At 40.5% G+C, this 15,286-nt stretch overlaps 1 protein-coding gene across 1 annotated transcript in view; it reads left to right on the forward strand.

Annotated features, from left to right (window-relative positions):
• Window positions 1–11,628, forward strand: part of NPAS1 (neuronal PAS domain protein 1) — a 504,067-nt gene extending 492,439 nt beyond the window's left edge. Inside the window, exons 10-11 of the mRNA XM_078662207.1 lie at window positions 2,985–3,091; window positions 8,577–11,628. Of these exons, the coding sequence (XP_078518333.1) occupies window positions 2,985–3,091; window positions 8,577–9,859 (1,390 nt within the window). The 3' untranslated portion in view covers window positions 9,860–11,628. The remainder of the gene's footprint in view (window positions 1–2,984; window positions 3,092–8,576) is intronic.
• The last annotated feature ends 3,658 nt before the right edge of the window (window positions 11,629–15,286 follow it).

Genomic DNA, 15,286 nt, shown 5'->3' on the forward strand with positions numbered 1-15,286 from the left:
CAAATTCAGTGCTTAGATCAGTAATCAGTGTGTTGGAAATCTGTCAGATTGTTTCCATTATTCCTAGAATGAATAACCTTTCAACACATCCAAGATGGCAAATTCTACTCTCACATTTGGTCATTCAGAGTGACGCATATATTACTCAACCCAATTTTATTTTTACTTCTGTATCATAGAGATGAAAAGATCTCTCTTATTAGCCTATATGATTGATTCACATTTGTGACTTTCATGCTTCAGGTAGTCTCAACTGGCCTTATTCCAATAATTTCTTTTATTTTACACTTTTGGTTAAGCTGAACACCATGTTTTACAACTAGCATATACAAAAAAACTAAACCATGATAGATCTTGGCTTCCAGATGGAAGGTTGGCCTCAGAAAAAGGTGTTGTTTTGTCCCATCAAGAAGAACTTGAAGAGGTCTGAAAAGTGTTGACCTAACAGAAGTGGGGCAAACATCTCCTGCTCTTTCCGAACAACCACAGTCACCATAAATGAATACCAACTGTCCTTTATTACAGGTGCATTTGCATCAACTGCTCCCATGTTAGTGAAACGGTCAATTGCTGACACCGAATCGCTTGGCCCATTGGACCTAGATCCCTTTGACTGTCAGCCCACAGTTAAGTCTGCCTACTGCAAACTTTACTGGCTACCATCAAGTCTGGCTCTCCACTTGATCCCCTCCCACCATCAAAACGTAGATCGCTGGATGAGGCTTCCCTCACAGTAGTTTTGGATCTCCTTAACTCTTCCTTGATCACAGGTGAGGTACCTCAGAATTAGAAGCATGCCTTTGTAGTCCATCTGCGCAAGAAGAATGACCTACCCTCATTGTTGGTCAAACTTTAGGCCAATTTCTCTCCTTTCTGTTTTCTTTAAAATTCTGGAAAAGCATGTTAACACACACCTCTCTTCCTTTGTCACTGCTTATAATCTGCTACATCCATCCCAGTCTGGGTTTAGGGCAGGCCACAGTACAGAATCTGTCCTACTAGGAGTCACAGAACTCCTTAGGCAAGAACTCGATTCTAATGGGACCGCTGCCCTTATCCTTCTGGATCTAAGTGCGGCTTTCAATACAGTCTCACACTCCATTCCTCTGGACAGATTGGAGGTATCAGGCATTGCCTTGAGGTGACTGTCTTCCTTTCTGAAAGATCGAACATTTCAGGTCTCATCAGCAAACAATACATCTACAACCCTAACACTGACCTCGGGGGTCCCACAGGGATCTATATTGAGCTCCCTGCTCTTTAACATTTACCTCCGCCCCTTGATGAAAGTGACTGAAGAACCTGGCCTCACCGTATTTTCATACACTGACTCCCAGATTATTTTCTCACTATCTGATGCTCAGAATCAAGATCCTCCCCCACTCAGGCAAGGTGTGTCTAAGTTTTCCCTTTGGATGAACAGAAACGCCCTAAAACTTAATGGCAATAAAAGCTAAGTCCTGATTCTGGGTAACAATACCGAACTTTGGGGAGTTAACCACTGGCCCATTATACTGGGACCGTTATCCAAGCCAGTTAATAAGGTTAAGAATCTTGGCTTCATCATTGATATGAATCTTTCCCTTAAGCTGCAGGTCTCTACGGGATGTATGACATTACAACGCATGCTTTTACATCTCAGTTTTTACAACGCATGCTGTTACAATGCATGGCGTTAAGGGGTGCTGGATAGTGAATAGTTTAATTTACTATTCCAACTCCAGTCCCCGTGGATAGTAGGGAAGGTGTTGGATAGTAAATTAAATACATTCCCTATCCTAGAGCGCCCCCCAGCGCAATGTACTGTAATGACATGCGTTGTAATAGTTGGGTCGTAAAGGCACTGCGTGGTAAAAGTTGCGTTGAAAAGGATGTTTCCCGTCTCTAAGCTCACAGCCTCTTGCTTTTCCATTCTCAAATGGCTCAAGAAATCCTCCGGCTGATTCCTCGATGTGCCCAGAGAACAGTGCTACAGGCCCTGGTAATGTCCAGATTGGACTTTGGGAATGTACTGTATCTGGGTGCTAATAAATTCTTGATTCATCGCTTGCAGATCATCCAGAACGCAGCCACCCGCCTTCTTTTCCGGCTGCCTAGATATGCTTCAGTCTGTCCCTTGCACCAAAATTTATATTGGCTGAAGGTTGACAAACGTATTAAATCCAAGGCCCTATGTTACATGTTTCGAGCTAGACAAGGACTCGCCCCTTCTTACATCCAAGATCAGCCAACCTCGCACTGTTTACAATGCCTAGGTTTCGTCGAGCTCGTATTAAGGGGGACACTCCTTCTCCTTTTTAGGCCTGAAACTCAGGAAATCTCTTCCGGTAGCTCTCAGGAACTGTAACTCATTGCTTACTTTCCGTAAGAAATTAAAAACCATGCTCTTCAATTGCCCTGACTGAGTTCTTGTCTCCTCGTATGTTGCTGTGTCTCCAGTTTGCTTTAGCATCTCTGCTTACTGTCTGCCTCTAGCGCTGGGAGACCGTTTGGGTATCTGCACTCTCTATAAGCTTATTAAATAAATAAATAAATTGGTGACTGTTCAACCCAACCAGGAAATACAAAACAAGGGGATTCTCCTCAAGGATTGTTTGAGATTTAGGCCAACCGAGTCAACCCCATAAAGTGGTATAGGGTCACATACTCAATATGAGGGACCACATATATATTTATACCACTATCAATCGTGTTAGGATATTTTAAAGCAATACAGTCTCCCACTAACTTAGAGGTTTGAATGGGGTCTGAGCTTCATAAGGAGGTGGTGTACAAGGAGAACTTAACATTGTAATCAGGAGGTAGTATCAGGAGGTAGTGGGAGTGTAATCATCATGTTAAGATAGCGGTGAACATACGCAATTATCAGTCTCATGATGAGCTTATGTCAATGGCATTAACGTAATTTCCTCAACATATTCTTTTGGAAGTTTCTCTCGCTCCAGCAAACTTTCTCTGAACTTGTTTTGCCTTTGAACTTTCAGCAAACCTGAGTATAAGGATACCCCCTTGGACGTCTCTCAGCTGCCTACGATACCCTTGAGGCTGGCAGACACAGGAGGAGTTTCTGACCTTGAAACTGATTTTAAAGGTAAGAGATGCACTGCTGGATGTCTTGCTAATGATAATGGAACAGTGCTACAGGAATAAGAGGGAAGACAATGGCCCATGCAAAATTGTCTGTCACTGCTTAGCGACAAAACGCGGTAGAAAGCTGGGACACTAAAATTATGCCGTTCTGTGAGTGCAGAGTTTGCCCGCATTTATAGAGTTGCCTACTTGTAACATGTTTCACTATCTGCTGCATAATTTGCATGTTCCAATAACAGGAAAATTGTTTCCCTCTTAAATGGGTCAAGTTACTTAAAAATGGAGCAACACATTGTCCCTTGTGGCAGGTCCTTTGTCAATCTTAACAGTTCTCCTTTTAGCTGCGATTGATGTATTTAGGTGCTAAACTCATACTGCTTGCAGAAACATTTGCCCAGACAGTATTATTGTTTTTAGAATGATATAATGGTGAACTAATACTGCCACAGAATTGGACATATTATGTCACACAATTTGCCTTTTCTTGCTGCATAAATATAGTCATCCCTCTCACAAAATGTGGTCCTTCATTGGCACATAATGTGAGAGGTTCTGCTCATAATTGACTCTCCAACTTTACAATATAGTTATCTAGAACAGTGGTACTTAACCTGTTCGCTTCCATAGACCCCCACTGAATCACTGCTGGAAGGTGGAGGTCCCCACCAAAGCAAATTGCTATGATTTGAGCCACAAACAATACACAAAAATATAGAAACAAGGATAAATCAAATACACAAAATCATAAAATATTTTATTTATTTCACACACAAAAACATATGCACAAATCAAACTTTCAGTTTTAATCAGAAAGTTGAAACATTTCAAAGTTTTGTTCCATTTTAAAAAAAACACAGAGTTCCACACTTGTTGGACAGGGGGTAGCGGGATATGTGGTATGGATATGTATGTGGATGATAGGAGAGGAGCTGCTTATGGCCAGATTGTGAAATGATGAGACCTACAGGAATTGGTAAAAGGCCTGCTGAATGGATCACTGACACAATATCAAAGTAAAAATATTGTTTGACACAAATACAGGGTCAAAAATATAGTTTTCCAAAATATTGTTTCCCCATACTTATAATGGTGAGTACTAAAATATCGAAAATAAAATATCGTTCACACTAGTATCTTCAACAAATAGACACTTTTTTTTAATATAGACTTTAAAGAACTACATGTTAGATATTAGAATTTATAAATGTAATATAAATTAAATATATTCTGCTAATATTTAATACTATATTTAAATATATACTTATATAAACACATATATATGTGTTTGTAATTCTATATACATATATATATAAATATATGTAGATATATAGTGTAACCTAATTATTAAAAATACTATTTTACATTATATTCTTTTTTTATATTTGTGATGTATTAACATGCATATATATATATATCATATATTTAATAAAAATATTTATTTTACATTATATAATGTTTATATAAAAATGTATTACTATGAATAAATACACATATTCATAGCAATACCTTTTATGTATATATATATATATATATATATATATATATATATATATATATATATATAATATACATACACAATTGAACCATAATATATGTACACAATTGAATAAGAAAAAATATAACAATTACTGTAGACATTAATAAAATATTAAAAATCCAACAAACACACTTACAAAAAAGATTAACAACATTAAAATTCATGTAAAAAGTAAAGCAAATATTATAAAATACAAAATAATTAAACAATTCATGCTACAAAATATATTCAACCAATATTATGAAAACTATTGGAGTCTAAGAATAGTAAATTTACTATTCTCACTCTTCTTTATGCAACAGTAGGGAAAGTGTTGGACTTCATAGGGGTTAGATTTATTATTCCTACTCCAGTCACCACAATAATAAGAAAAGTGTTGGACTTCAGAGGAGTTACGTTTACTATCCCTACTCCAGTCAGTGCAACAGTAGGGAAAGTGCTGGACTTCAGAGGGGTAAGATTTACTATTACCACTTCAGTCTGTGCAACAGTAAGGAAAGAGTTGGACTTCTTAAGGGTTACATTTGCTATTCCCACTTCAGTCTGTGCAACAGAAGGGAAAGCGTTGGATTTTGGAGTGATTAAATGTACTATTCCCACTCCAGTCTAAGCAACAAAAGGTAAACTACTTCACTTCAAACAAATTACATATTTGAATAACCCAATTAATTTAGAACACATATAAAACTATTAATACAAACATTATTACTTAACATAAAATATAGATAGATAAAAAAAATTTTAAAACAATTATCCAAATTGAAAAATTCGTAAACAATGTCCGAATAAATTTACAATGAAAAAAAAAATGGTTATTTAGTTATTACTTAATTAACTTTCCACCGTATACCCCTACAAACTCAGCATACAATACCTAAAATATATAATTATTACACAATTTATATAATTAGTAATCTATCAAATATGTTATTATACATTAATAGTTATTAATATTTAAGTACTACTTAATGAACTTCTCACGCTATACCCCTACAAAGTTAGCAACCCACAACTAAAAAATAGCTAAAATAAATCTGTATTTCATAATGTACATAATTATTAATCAATGCAATAATTAATACTACATTAATAATTAATTGTTCATTATTACTTAACTTCCCAACCTATACCCCTACAAACGCAACAGCCTGCACCTAAAATATAACTCAAATATGTGAATATGACACAATTTACATAATTAATAATCAACTAAATAATGAACAATAAATTAAGATTGTACTTTTTTATTAATTATTACCTAATTAACTTCCCACCCAATACGCCTACAAATGTTGTAACTGAAATCTAAATTATAAGTAAAATAAATCAACATTACACAATATACATAATTAATATCACTCACAAACTTACTTTAAAAATATTATTTCATTATTACTTAATTAATTAACTTCACATTCTACCCCTCCACAAACTCAAAAACCTCTATGACACTATGGGGTCGATTCCTATTCGGGAAAAACCGCTCAGAATAGCCGTTCGGAGCATTTTTCCCGTACGAATCGTACCCTGCAACGTCCCCCGTACGTACGACGAAGTACGATTCGTACCAGGAGCAGGACTCCGTACGAATCGTACAGAAACCGTACAACTCAAATTTCCGAATGATTCTCCCTCGGAACCCGCTGTACGCGACATATGTGCGGTTCGCGGCTGGTTTTTACGACCCAGCAAGTACGATACGTGTCGGGTACGCACCGTACGACCCTTTTTCTACGGCAGCTGAAAACAGCCGTAAAAGCAGAGTTCGCGCTGAAACAGGTACGCACTGCCCCCCCCCTGGATATGGTGCGTACCCCCCATGATCGCAGGGGTACACACCGTACCCCTGCGATCATGGGGTGTTCGCACCGTACCCCGCGATCATGGGGTGTATGCACCGTACCCCATGTTCGCTGAGTGTACGGTTCGTACACCCCATGATCGCGGCATACGGTGCATACCCCCCATGATCGCAGGGGTACGGTGCGGACCCCTGCGATCATGGGGGGTACACACCGTACGGTGTGTATGTGAATGTGTGCTTTTCCGTACAAATCGCACTTACCTGACGTCGACCGTACGAATCGTGTCCTGATACCCCGGTCCGGATCGTACTCGTCGGGTCGTACGGATAGGGCTCCGGATACGAATCGTACATACATTTTTTTTACCGGATCGGAATTGACCCCTATATATATTACTATTATAAATTAAATTAACATTTCTAAATCACTTAAAATTGCAAACTGCATTAAAAAACATGACCAACCTTTATACAAACAATAGTAACATATAAAATTAATATGTGAACTAAAACACAGTAAAATAATTAAAAAGCGATGTTTTTTACAATTATATTCCTAGCAACGATACTACTCTGAAATAACGATATTCTTTACAGCGATATTTCTAGATCACAATATTTTAATATCACAATATTTTTACCAATATTTTTGTTGCCCAATATTTTGTCCAAATACCCTGCTCAACATTTTGGAAGGGGAGATTTCTTCGGAAATCATTACCTGATCATTTTCTTCAAAGTGTAACATGTACTGGTGCAACTGGGGAACTCAGCTCTGCAAGCGCTATATAAATACAAACCTCTTTTCCTTCACTATCCCGCCACCTACCCTACTCTACCCAAATAACTGAATAACATATCCACTACTCAAATTTACTTCCTATTTTACTATACTAATTTTCAACACTAATCCTTTATGAGTTCCGAAGTGGCATGCTACTCGCCAGAAAAGCGCTTCAACATCCATCAGGGGTAACAAGTGCTATATGAATGCAAACCTTTCTTCCCCTTTTTATCCCTCCGCTATCCTTCTCAGTCCAAATAACTGACTAATATCCACCACTGAAATTACTTTCATATTTCACCATATTAATTCACCACTAATCCTTTAAGGGCTTCCTAAATAGCATGTTTCAACACCCCATCAGGGGTAACAAGCGATATATAAATACAAACCTTTTTTTCCTCTCTGTCTTTCTTCTATCACTCCAAATCCAAATAACTGACTAACCTATCACCACTTAAAATGTACTTGTAAGTTTCACTATACTAATTCAACACTTATCCTCTATGGGTCCCGGAGTAGCGCGCTACCAGCCGAAAAAGCTCTTTGACGCCTCATCTGGGGTAGTAAGCGCTATATAAATGCAATTACAATACAATACAATACAATACATTGATGTGGCCTACCTCTGACAGTATATTTTGTCTTCTGTCCTCCATGTTGGCTCAGACAGTGATTTCATTGCTGGTTTCTTTCAATATTTGATGTACTGTAGCCTGCCTGTTTGATGATTTTGTTTGTTTCTCTTTAACGCAATAACAAAGTCAAGTATTAAAACTTCACTGGGATGTGGTTCAGGAGGCACTGTCAAATTGTCTTAGATGGTGACAACACTATCTAATGAGTTTAGCATAGAGATGGCAGAGATTGTGTAGGTGTTGTGGGACTTTTTCGGAGTTGAAGTCAAGGAATACGAAGCAGAAGAAGAGGAAGTAAATTCTTTATTCTTTATAGTAGTTTCCCAACGGCACAGTCCAACAGAAATATACCCAACATTCTATTCTACACTCCTCATAGTTCCAGGATGGAACCAAATGTCCACAAACATAGGGGTGGGTGATACCAATAAACATAGCATGGAGTAAGATGTGGTAAATACCATAAAGAGAACAATAAGAAAATATACAAGTAATGGAATAACAATAGGTGTTTAAGAAATGGGTTATAACAAAAGTGTTTATCGTTCTTCAATTTTTCTAAATGTAACTGCTATTAATTGATGAAATGTGACAATTCAATCCCAATACATAGGGTACAAATTCAATGACAGATTTTAGATCTGTCAGACTTGTATCAAGGAAGCCTCACATGATGACTCCATCTTCTCCTTAAGCCATTTAAACCTTTTTTTCTCTTTGCAGGAAACAACTTGTCTCCTGAAAGCAGGAAAGGAACTGCTTACCCAGCGAAGGATGCTGGAGAACACTGTCAGGACTATTCCAGGAGCAAACTGGAGCAGACGACAGGATCCTCCCAGGATGAGAATGGATCTGATCTCGCTGATGCTAACGACAGGAGTGAGGATAACGCAGATGCTGAGGATGACAGCGACAGCGAGGGCAGCACTGGAGTCCCAACCAGCAAAAGGATCAAACTGGAATTCCAGCCAGAAGGGCCTCTCGATGGGAGGCAAGGCATGGCTTTGGCCTCGTCACCAACTACAGATGAATCGGACAGTGGCACCGAGGACGAGATCAACAGAGTGTCTCCCAAGAGGCGGAAAATGGAGAGAAAATTGAACGGCCACCAGAGGAGTCAGACTGCCGCCAGAGCCAGTACATCTGAATTCACCTCAGTCATTCAGACCCAGAAAAATTGTCCTTCTAAAACTAGCGCAACACTTCATATTAAGACTGAACAGTCTCTGGTGAGGCAGTATGAGAAAGCTGCCATGTGGGGCTACTCGCCCTCCAGGGAAGGGTTAGAGGAGAACTCCTTCACAGCGCATAAAGAACTTAATGCTGATAAATCTAGTCTTCGCAATCCCAATTCTAATTTGTATGTGTCCATCCCTGATTCTGTGCTGACGCCGCCAGAGATGGACAGCAGCGGCAGCGTTCAGAAGGTCCCCTTCAGCTCCTCACCGCGGGTCCACATTGGCGCCTCTTCCTCTGAAACCCTATCCCCACCGCTCTCTGGTTCTCCCTGCGAGGACAGGTCAACGTCCACTCCTTTCACTCCGCTGCTCTACCCTGGGGAAATGGAAGTCTTCCATCGCCTCCACGCGAGCAACATGGTCCTGCCACTGGTCCATCAAATCGGAGGGAGCCTGAGTGGCCACAATACCATCACAAGCACTTCCGGGTCTCAGGGCCCTTATACTACCAGCACTATCAGGTACGCCCCAGCCGATGTCACGCTTTCGATGCCGAGCAACACGCACCCTTCCACCCACGGTATCAGCATAAGAGACCTTGGCAACACAGATTCCAAGACCCCCATGGAACTTATGTACCACCATCTGCAGAGACTGAACATGGTGGCCCCGTTTGGAAACTCGGCTGGCGCTTCCGGTTTGGCGCAAATTTCGGGGACAATGGGCGGAGTTTTCACGGCAGCCGAGTCCTTCTTTGCTTCCCAGCCATTCTCTATGACTACTGGCAGCATGCACAGTTCCCCAACTCTGGAGCGGAAGGAGAACTGACCTAGACAGACCACTGGTGGTAATACTTCTCCGAGCTGAGAAGGGATTCCTCGGCACAAACTGCCGCCTCTGCATTGAGTGGTGCAGAGTTAGACTTGCTCCTTATTGATGGGTTCCATGTGTCAGGGCCAGATTAAGGACGGAGTCCCTTCCTTAATGAATAATACTTTATCAGCATTATTTTTTCCCCAATTAATTGTGAATTCAAGTTACCATATCTGACTTGTCATTTCCGACAGCCCGCTTTCCAGACTTTTCTTACCTCAGAGCTCCCTCAAGCGGGAGAAGTTGTGAACTGCATATGTGTCCATTTTGTGAGATGAAGCTAAAAAAAAGAGATGTCTGGTATAAACTGATTGAAACTTTTTCATTGGAATAACTTAGTTCATGAGATTTGCTGGTGGTAACCCACACAGTGTTTGGTGCAGGGTAAGGGAGTCTTCACTTGTTAATGGCATGATTAAGTCTGAACGTCTGGTAGGTACTAACCACAATTCAATACTGCCTAGCTAGTTATTATTTAGTTTACATAAAAAGAATTGGTTTTCTGTGTCTTAATTATGGTGGATGATTGTCCACGTCATAAAAAATCGCCTTCAAAATGGCCGCCTTTGGAGACAGTCGCACGATGGTTTGAAGTGGAAATAGAAAATACCTATTGCGTACTCTATTCAGAAACATCCACCCATTGCTAATTTGGGTTATTATTTTGCAATGGAAGGATGTCCAGCAGACAGTCTCGGTAAAAAAAAAGAAAACAACAACAAAAAAAGTACTATTGATTTTCTCCTCTACATATGCACTAGTTTACGTTTTCTTGTTTAAAATTAGGGCTTTAAATGAGATAATGTACCCTAAATCATCCAGAATTCTAATATCTGGTTCTTTGACCTTGGTCTCTTTTTTTACTCACTCCCTAATTGCGTCTTGTAGTAGTTCTGAAATGTGACCAACTAGTAAAATAAAAGGTTTGCACCACTTTTTTAAACTTTACAAATGCCTTATTCTGCACCTTGGATGTTACATCCTGGGTGCGTTTGCCCTCCTTTTTTCTGCCCAGATGTTATCACTTAAGGTGTCACCAGCCTGTGCATGCATCAGGTAGGATCTAGTAGTTACTCTGCACAAAACATTCCGATGACCGAATTGTATTGTAATCTATTCTATTCCTGTATGGAAGCCATAGAAAATGTCAAAATCTTGAAGTGTCGCTTGTTCCTCCTTGGGAATACAAAAGAATTCTCCATGACCAAAGCGCTGTTCCAAACATAGAGTTCCCCTGAATGTTTGTAGTGACATCATATACCTCTATTCGGTTGACTCGGCCTTCGCCGCAGTCACTTACTCCTATTTAAAGTAGTGATTTTGGTGGTGCAACCAGTTCAAAAGATCCAGTGATTACATTTACGTATCAGATATTCTAGTCTTTTTTTTCGGCTGCCTCAATTTTGGGGACTGTGAACGTAATGTTTGGATTTTTTCTACTGGATAAAGCAAATATGAATTGCCCTATATCCAGGCTCCGCGATGTCAACTTCTTTACACTCTAGTGGCACAAACAGAGGGGGATTTGTACAACACAATGTTGGAGAGCGGTGTTACTCCAAAACTGGTAACGCCGTACTCCACCATTTTTTCAACACAGGGAAGCACCGTATTTACAAAAATACCGTGCACTCCAGCGTTTCCCATAGTGCGGACACTATAAAAGCTGCCTAGCGCAGGCACCCTTGCACCATGTTGCAACGATGCCTGTGCTGCAGGAATGATTGTTTATGTGCAGGAAGGGGCAGGAAGGGACACCTTCCTGCACATAAACAATCTGTAAAGGCGATTTGCTGTTTCTATGTGTGCTGCAGAATACAGCACACATAGAAAGATCAAATTACGACAAGAAATTAATAATTTCTCCCCGTATCGCCATCCTAAGATGAGGTTTTACCTGTTTTTTGTTTTTCCGCGGCCCCATTCTTGTAAATATAGCGGCAAAAAGCAATGGGTGTTGCAGTTCAACACCCACTGCAACACCTATTGCACTCCCCTTTCACGCTAAGTGAAGCGTGAAAAAGGGCCCTATTTACAAGGCAGCGTTAAGCCACATTAAGTGGCTTAACTTAAGGCCACCTTATGAATAAGGAGGAGAGATTGCCACCAGAATGTCACTAAAAGTGATGTTCTGATGGCTATTTCCCCTTGTAAATATGCCCCAGAGTGTTTTCTCGGATTCATACAAGCTTCTGGAAGTGTATATTGTATCCACTGAGAGGCGATGTCATATCTGAGTTTCTATTTGTTAGTAAAGAATGACAATAAATCCAATGGAGATTCTGCTTGTAGAAGTCTTCATACACTAACATTTGCAGAATTTCAAATCAGTGCAAATACTTTTACCTACCATTCTGTCAAGTGTGAGTTCATGTCACATAGAAGAATGTCCACTAAGGGGAGGCTGAAGAAAGATGGGCTTTGCTGCTAGAAAGGAGCTCAGATAAGTGAGACTAGAGCATTCTCTGTGCTCACACAAGAATGCCAAGGCTGACTGGATAATGCTATATCGAAGTTATAAGTATCTACCCACAATAATATCACATCTGCTACATTGACCTACCACTACATTGTAAAGTAAGTACATGTTTACTTCTCTTAACTCCACCCATGCATTTGTTGGGTGGTAGGTATACGTGAAATTAGTAATAATTATTATATACTTACCTGTCATTATTGTGGTAATTCTACGTGGAGGATGGAATATTATTGCTATGTGCACAGCTGCCGAGTTTCCCAGGTCCATGTGTGATGTGCTGGTCCGGCCCAGGTTTTTTCTTTGAATTCTGGGACATGTAGTCCTTTGTTTTTTATGGAAAGAACAAGACTACAAGTCCCAGAATTCAATGAGAAAATCTGGACTGAAGCAACACATCAAGTATGGACATGGGAAACTTGTCAGGGCTGCTTATGCCGTATCAGATATAATATAGTAACCACCACTGAGTAGCTACGATGTTGCTTTATCCCACTGTCGCAGTAAAATACAGTTTAAGGTCCCCATTGTAAAGCAGAAATCCTTCCAGCTCAGTCATTGTGCAGTCTTTGGCAGTTACAGTGTATCATTTCCTGCCACTGCCTCAGGCTTATGCCTCCAGGACCCATGGAGGTGTCATCCTCACTGGCTGCAGCCTCTGTTCCTCTTGCTGCACTGAGATGTTAGACTTGCTCTCCTGAGCACTAACCAACGTCGCCCTAAACCAACACTCAGTTTGTGGAGCTTGTTAACTCCTTAACCACGGTGCGAATTCTGCCTTGTGCGTGAGTTTTATTGAGTGGGCGGGGCTGCGTCGGCCAACTGACGTGCGCAGCACTACCCAGGTAGGGCTCGTGACGGCCGTTGGCCGACGCGTGCACGCAACGGGTTAAAGGCTCACTAATGATAGCAAATTATGTGCTGCAGCAGTGAATGGTGCACCACTCAAACTGAATTTGTTCTTGTCCCTTTTTGGAGTTCTGGACTTTAGGGATGGGCCTGTCAAAGCTACTGAAATCTAAAATCCAGCCAGGTTTGTTAAACATCTCCAATGAATATATTTGGAGCTAATTTGAATAGAATGATAATATTCGCATGTTTGTTGGCCATTCCTAATACACCACTACTCGGCTTTTTGCCAGTCCAGCTCTAATTATTGCTACATAAAGTGAAAGCTCCTTTCCATTTTTATACTCTTGACATTGTGTAATATTTAAGACACTCTAACTATGATTGTGAAAACAAAAAAGTCTACCTTTTTGGTTAAATGTATATGCCATCAACTCTCGTGAGGACAAGTTGTGATGATTCTGGTGCTGACAGATGACCAATTAGTTGAAGCTTGATTTACCTAACATGCTATAACCAGGGGATAAGTTGAAAACTCCGTCAACACACCAGAAGATGTCCCTATTAACAATGTGTTCCTGTACTTAAGACTATCTACTGGTGCTTGAAAGACTTCTCCCCCATGCCATAAGACTGTGTCCCTTTGCCATAAAACTGTGTCTCTTTAAAGCTGTGACTATAATGTTTCAACCATTTGCTCATGAACTGCTTCCTGGTGCCATAAGACTGCATTCCTGTGCCATCACACTGTGTCCCTTATAAGCTGTAACTATGATGCTGTGTCTCTTGTACCGTAAGACTGCTTTCTGAGCCATAAGACTGCGTCCCTTGACTTATAGCGCAAATGCCCCCATGTCGCAAAATGGCATTCTGTGCTACAAGAATGTGTCCCTGTGTTTTAAGACTTTGTCCGTGTGCTGTACAACTGTCTCCCTGTGTTCCAGGCCTATTTCCCTGTGTCTTAAAACTGCTTCTCTGTGCCATATTACAGCTTTTCTTTGCCTCAGTAAGACAATGCCCCGGTAGTGGATGAGCGAGCCTCTGCAGTGAAAGTTTGTTCATTTCGAAAACTGGGTTCCTTCCTGTTGCCCTCTTTGAGTTCCAATGTCAATGTTGAGTTTTCCAAAACTGCCTCCTGATTGTTCGGAAAGACTACGATCCTGTCTTTTCTCTATGGGGCAAGTTGTCTTGAACTGAAAGTCTTCAGTAATGTGTCCTTGATTTTATTCTCGGGGTTAAGGCTGCCATTTTCTCACTTCAGTCTAATGTGTTCAAGTTAGAATTTTATAGAAAACTCTCTGATTTGTCTCTTTTCGAGTTAATGTCTCCAAGTTGGGTTTTCTAGACTGTGTCTACATTCTGTCAAACAGCATCCCTGTCTTCTTACTGGGGTCGCTCAACTTAATTTTTTTTCAATATTGTCCTCCTTTTTATCCTTAGACACTCAAGGCTTCAGAGTTTTTATCCAAAGGACACGATCCTCTTTTGTGTCACCAGGTTTATAGTTCAACTTTGGATTTTCTAGACTATGTCAGCATGACATCTTTGTAGCTTTAACCCTGAGAACTAATGTGTGTTCAGCTCTGTCTGTGTTGTATAATACTATCTCCTTGTGTTTTGTGTACGACTGCCTTCCTGTGCTCCAAGACGGCGTCCCTGGGCCATATGGCGGTGTCCTCCTGCCGTAAGACTGCGCCCGATCCCATAAGGCTGCACTTCTCCGTATATGACTTCCGATATCAACTGGAGGATGGTTCACTTCTATTGCAAGACTATGTGACCTCTGCTGAAAGACTCAGACCTCAGCCTAAGTGTGTTCTGTGACTTCCAACCATGTGGGCAGCGGGATTCAAATGGATCTTTCAACCATATAGAAACACGTAAGAACCCGCTTCCACATCAAGACTGGAGAGACGCTGAATATTAGCGACAAACTTACCATTCTCTCCTAACTGCCAGTCAAACTAACCAGCACTTGGTTCCTGGTTCCACTAGACGATCAGATCGGTTTAGCCAGCGGACCAAAGTACTGCGCTCTGTTCCAGTAAAAAGCGCGC

Source organism: Lissotriton helveticus, chromosome 9, assembly GCF_964261635.1.
Source record: "Lissotriton helveticus chromosome 9, aLisHel1.1, whole genome shotgun sequence".
NCBI classification, from domain to species: domain Eukaryota; kingdom Metazoa; phylum Chordata; class Amphibia; order Caudata; family Salamandridae; genus Lissotriton; species Lissotriton helveticus.